The 6,406-nt window shown below is 37.4% G+C and overlaps 1 protein-coding gene across 1 annotated transcript; it reads right to left on the reverse strand.

Moving 5' to 3' along the window:
• Window positions 1-1,256: 1,256 nt before the first annotated feature.
• On the reverse strand, window positions 1,257-6,315 carry ATG12 (autophagy related 12). Its single transcript, XM_039321723.1, has 4 exons — window positions 6,074-6,315; window positions 4,499-4,635; window positions 2,240-2,302; window positions 1,257-1,748 (listed from the first exon to the last, which is right to left on the reverse strand). Exons 1-4 carry the CDS (start codon window positions 6,276-6,278, stop codon window positions 1,689-1,691), a joined length of 465 nt encoding a protein of 154 aa, XP_039177657.1. The 5' UTR covers window positions 6,279-6,315; the 3' UTR covers window positions 1,257-1,688.
• Window positions 6,316-6,406: the final 91 nt, after the last annotated feature.

Consider the following 6,406-nt stretch of genomic DNA (forward strand, 5'->3'; position numbering starts at 1 on the left):
GGATACTACAATGCTATTGTAGAGTAGTAGTTTGGCTGCCGGTTTACCAGCAGTTAGGTACATGCTTGTATGCTTCCCACTGTGCACCACAGGAGGGTGAGCTAACTTTGCTTTGGGGGGGGGAGAATGGCTCTTCCTGCAGTGTCATCCAAGTCCCTCCTCCCTCCACTGCAGTTGCCTCGCAAATGGGTATTGCAACCAGAAGATTCAGGAATAATTGAATGACCTATCAACTCGTCTCCCCACCAAACTGGTACCTATTTATCTACTCACATAGAATGTGCTTTAAAATTACAAGGTGGGTAGAAGCTGAGGCAAGTGATGGAAGCTCATCCTGCCATACAGTGCTACAGTTCAAACTGCCAAGCAGAAATAATCCCCAGCCTCATTAAGCCACTGAAATGCCACACCTCAAAGTCTTAGTAAGGAGAAGATGAAATCCTCAGAGTCTCAAGAAGTTTAAAGAGGAAAAGGCAATGTATGAAACTATAGAGGAGGTGGAAACAAAGATGGTTTTCAAGGAAAATAAGATATGAAAAGTATTGTGCATAGTCCTGATGTAAACTAGTCTGGACTGAGGGTTTCTTTAAGGAACGGTTGCTGGAATTGGGTATGTCTAGTTTAACGAAGAGAAGGACGAGGGGGATATGATAGCAGTGTTCCAATATCTCAGGAGCTGCCACAAAGAAGAGGGAGTCAAGCTATTCTCCAAGGCGCCTGAAGGCAGGAGAAGAAGCAACGGATGGAAACTGATCAAGGAGAGAAGCAACTTAGAACTAAGGAGAAACTTCCTGACAATTAGAACAATTAACCAGTGGAACAACCTGCCTCCAGAAGCGGTGAATGCTCCAACACTGGAAGTTTTTACGAAGAGATGGGACAGCCATTTGTCCGAAATGGTGTAGGGTTCCTGCCTGAGCAGGTGGTTGGACTCGATGACCTCCAAGGTCCCTTCCAATTATTATTATTATTATTATTATTAATTTTTTCTCACCATTTCTCATTTCTTTCTGCTCTTTGAATTATTTTACTTACCTCAAAAGAGAATGGTATGTATATAAGAAAAACCTTGTTAAGCACTTGGCAATCATCACATTCACATATACATTCACTGCATATTTCATGAAATGAAATGGGAAAAAGCAACTAATGGGGAAATATTATCCCGAACTTTCTCTGGTCTCAAAAGTGAAACTAAATTAAATTACAAACAGAATCCAATCTATTGCATTTAAAATAAAGAATCATAGACAAGACCAAGTAGAAAATACATCTATTTATCACAGATGTAGATGCTTTAAGCTTTCCATGTACAATAAAGCTCCTTCAAAGAACGAGATCGTAAACTCCACACAGCCTTGTGAAATGTACTCTCCATGTCAGACATGAACCTGTTTCCCACGAACAGACATGTCAAATCTTGGAACAATAAATGCTAAATTCAGCTGTAAAGGTGGCACATTAATTTCTGCAAGAAAATCATCAAAGAAATTGTACTATAAACTTTCCTCAGTATATGTTTCTGTACTTTTCTCCTATACTAACAATATAGAGAAAAGAGAAGGAAAAAGAAAAAAATTCCATGGCAATAGTGCAGATATCTCTTCCATTTGTCCATGGGGAATGTCTCTGAAGATTATTTTAGCCAATCCACTATCTAATAGTCTTAAGCAACTGTAGCTATTAATTCATCCCCAGGCCTGAGATTTACAATAATGTAATATAAGTTTGCCATCACTTCCAAAACACTGTAAAAAAAACAAGAAAAAAAGTTTAACAAGTAGTTAAGCAACAAATGTTAATACTTAATTAAAATTTATATTAGCAAATTTTATTGTAGTTAGTTCAGTTAGTTATATAAAGATTTTCTTGTGAAATGCTGCCATCTATTGACAATATATTTTTAAAAAGTTTTGATTATATTGTTATTTGTTTTGGCGTGATATATCTTAAAAACATGTGAGAGCTCTGGTATTCTTAAAAACTATAGTGCTTCCAAAAATTTTTTAAAAAATCAATTTGTACAAGTCATTACCAAATTTCCTAAGCACTCAGTGCCTTCACATGCAAGATTTTAGGATTAAAATTGTTGGTGAATTGTGAGATTTGATATTTACAAGAATCCAGCTCTTTATAATGTTATAAAAGTACCCACCCCAAATACTAAACTCTCTGGCACCAAGTGACCTTTTAATTCCTACCATAAGAGGCAGAAATAATTTTGTAAACTAGTAGTCACCTCATATAGTGTTCCAACCTCCTGATCTGGTGAAGGAGCAAAGGATTGATTCACGTAAATAAACTGCATGAGAAAGAAATAATACATTGGTAACTTTTTATCAACTCTAAACACAAGAATGCTGCCCAACAATATTGTGTCCATTATGTCTTTTAATGTTTAACATATTTTCTATCGGTGCAGCCCTTACGCCCTCTGGGCCTGATTGTTTGTTTACAGGTGCTTCATTACTTAACATCATCAGTGCTCCTATTTTTTAAACTCAAAATGTTGCATAACAAACCAAGTATTTTATACTTATTCAGAAACAGTAATTCAGCATAGACACACTGATGATAATTTTGTATTGCGATTATCAGGTTAAAGGGAAGAACAACATCCCCAAATACAAGACAGAGGTTATACTGTACTGAACTCTCTTCTCCACCTCAAAAAAGTGTTGCAATTATTGAAATGAGAAAAACAGCCTACTACCGATCCAAGAAACTGGGCTACTAAATTGGCATTTCCTGCTTCACATCATATTCAGTAGCATCATTAAACAACAGGGGATTGAAAAGAATAAATTAGGCTCAGTGGAAAATTTGTAACATCCAACAAATAGAAATTTTGAATCCATTCTAATATTTGGAATAGTATTTTCATCCAACCTCCCTTTTTTGGCTTATATTACTACAGTTATAATTTTTGTTAATACATAAAAACACAGAAGAAGAAAACTTCTGGGCACTTTGTATAAACCATTGTGTGGAACTCAACTCATTTAAATTTACAGTCACTGACCAATACACAGCAATATAAACAACTACATAAAAGAATAAAAACTGCTGTTTTCAAAAAATATGTTACACCATCTTCAGCAAATTCTACCAATGTAGGAACTGAATAAAATTTATTTACGTTACACATAGTATTGAACAAGAATCAAATGGATAAATATATACTTCGTCTTCTTTGCCCAATTTGTTTTTCCCAAACCAGCAGAAATGTAATCCTGCCCTCAGATTTTTATAAATGTGACTACATATATGAATATTCTTTACTGTTTTTATGTCACAGGGGTAATGATGTAAACCTTCCCATGGCTCTCTGATAGAATCAACATTAGATTTTTTCAAGGGAAAATATTTTAAGATTATAATTTGGATTGAGATCCATACCTAACTCTCCATTTTTAGAACTCCAACCTCCACTACTAAGGTTGTAGTGGAAATACTTCTGGGTAGCTTTGAAATTTAGACTGCATTATTTCTGAAGAGTTTATAGCTGTGTAGAAATTCAAATCAGGTAAGTTGTAGTATATATTTTGCTTCAGATAATTTCAGGTTGTACCACGTGTGGAAGTTCCTTGACCTTCTTGGCAAATATAATTGCCTTGATTTTATGGAAGTTAATTTGTAAACTTTCTACTTCACAACACTGGACAAATGAACATAAGGCTCTTTTCAATCACACTTCCGTTCCCAAAAGAATAGCCCTATTACTAGCATAGAGAAGGCGTGGGGCAGGCCATTAAGCAAGTTTAGATAGGTGAAACATTAATGTGTAAGTTAACCATAAGCAGGACAAAAACATATCTGTTTCAACCCAATGACTCTCTAACCAGGTCAGTTAAATAATAATAGCAATAGCAGTTTACAGGGTCAGCCTATTGCCCCCAACACTCTGGGTCCTCATTTTACCGACCTCAGAAGGATGGAAGACTGAGTCAACCTTGAACTGGTCAGGATCAAACTCCAGGCTGTGGGCAGAGTTAGCTTGCAAAAACTTAGTTTTATGGGAGAAAAATCAGAACCTGGGGACAAGTTAACTTTCAATCATTCAACAAGGGGTCCTCAACCTTGGCAACTTTAAGACTTGTGGACTTCAACTCCCAGAATTCCTCAGCCAGCAAAGCTTAAAGTTGCCAAGGTTGGAGATCTCTGGTCTAACATCATGGACTAGTATGGCAAACAAGTCCAAAATAATCTACATCTTTATTCCCATATCTGACAGTGCATACAGTTTTATTGTCCTGCAGTATGTGAACTTCAAGCCAGTCACATGTTAGGTTAAGGAATCTTTTACAGGCACAATTAATTTTTATACTATGAGGAAAGTGACCTTTATGGATTTTTTTATCACTTAATATACTGCTCTACACAAGTTTTAAATGGGACGGCATGGCATTTTTGGCACTCATATTCAAAAAATGTTTTTTTTAAAAAAGATATGCTTTCCTCTGGTTTCTTATTTAAGAATGAGAACATAATTGCATACCAGCTGTTCAGATGCCAAAAGTTTGAGAAATTTTTTGATGAAGTCAATTAGGCTTTGTACTGTTCGAGTTCTTTCTACAGTCCATTTCTTGGTCTTCATTATAGGAGTATCTCCAACAGCTTTGAGCAACACATCAACTAGAAAACAAAACACACACTGTAAATGAAAAATTGAAAATCAAACATGATATATGCTAAAGTATACTGAATGAAGTCTCAAAAATACAGAATGGGCTTTAGAAATAAAAGCAAACATCCTAAGCTATATTTTTTTTTTCCTTTCATTCAATCACATCAGATTCTTCCTCTACAAGGCCCTGCTGTTTTCTTGACAAGGTTTTTTCAGAAGTAGTTTGCCATTACCCTTCCTAGGGCAGAGAAAAAATGACACGCCCACGGTTGCCCAACTGGTTTTATGCCTGAGACAGAACTTAAAAATCCCAGTATCCTGATTTCTAGCCTGATGTCTGAACCACTACACCGAACTGCTTTCCAGTGGCTTATTATGCCAATTTGTATTATTTTATTTAAAATATATTTAGACGATAAAACCAAAAGAAATCTCATGACCACAATAAATAGGAAATGATTAATAAAATAGTTATAAAGAAATATCCAGCTCAGCTACATATATAATTGCTACTAAAAACTGTAAAATAAAATGTAGTTGCAGAGGCTAAAATGTTTACTGACAACTGTAATAATATAGTCCCGGGGTATCAAACTTGCAACATCACATCATGTGTCATGACGTATCATGACTTTTTTTCCATTGCCGGCAATAGGGTGGGCCTAATGCATGACGCATTCGACCTGTGGGCCGGCAGTTTGACACCCCTGATATAGCCCAATGGATTTGTGGTAGTGATAAATTCCAAATTCAAGAGGATAATACAACCCCTCCCCCATCATCATTCTTATTCTTGTCCAGTTTATCCTTCAACTGCAAGTAAATGAAGATTTTTCCTTTCGCCAATTTAAAATACAGACAAGCTGAAAAAGGATGGTCACATTTAAATATATGGCATTCTTAAGATTTTAAAGTGGACATTGCACATTCCAATAGGTAATTTTGAAAGCGAATAAAATGTAACATATTGCCATGCATGTAACAGCTTCTATCATTTTAAAGATGTAAATTAGCAAATTTTCAAAGGGCTCTGGACCCTACTCCATGACACGGCTAGAAGGTGCTTTGTGTGTGGTCCTAAGCTTGTACATTGTGCTTTTAACTATATTTTTTAATTAACTAATTTAAATAACAGCTAGAAAAGAATTTAAGGGGAACTTGGCATCTATGAATAGTTTCAGTCAAACCAATGAAGTTCTACTATTAACTTTCTCGGTCCCTAAATAAGCAAAATGTGACTTTATAATGAGGCCTTATTATAAAGGAGGGAGCCCTTTCATGCAGCCTCTGGGAATCACAAACGAATCACAAAGCGGAGAGGGTAACAATCAATAGAAAATTGGAAATGTGAAAAAAGGCTGCGATATCTACGACGGCAAGTTCCCCCCCCTCCGCTTCCGCCCCGCCCTGCCCGACAGGTGATCTCTCCTCCTCCAGCCGGTTTACTTTTCTTCTTCGTGTCTCCCGTAGGTTCTTCGGCCACCGGGGAAAGAGCCGAGGGGGGAGTCGCGTCGAGCACCCCTACCGCAACTGCTCCTCCTCCATTTTCCGAGGTTTCTTCCCCACCTTCCCCTCGGCTCCCCTCCTCAGGCGAACAGCCAAGAACCGCAGCTATCGGCAGCGGCTCCGGCTTCTCGCTGGTCTCCGACATAGTGATGCAAAAGCGGAAGTGGTGCCCCTCCCCCGTCCCTTTCAGCAGCTGACATTAGGAGCACGTGACGGTGAGTTTAGCCTTTTTTTTTTGTCCTTCCCAGCCGCCGTACCCCGAGTTAGTCAAAT

This window comes from Crotalus tigris, unplaced genomic scaffold (genome assembly GCF_016545835.1).
Source record: "Crotalus tigris isolate CLP2741 ecotype Arizona unplaced genomic scaffold, ASM1654583v1 scf7180000023822.163328, whole genome shotgun sequence".
Classification (NCBI taxonomy): domain Eukaryota; kingdom Metazoa; phylum Chordata; class Lepidosauria; order Squamata; family Viperidae; genus Crotalus; species Crotalus tigris.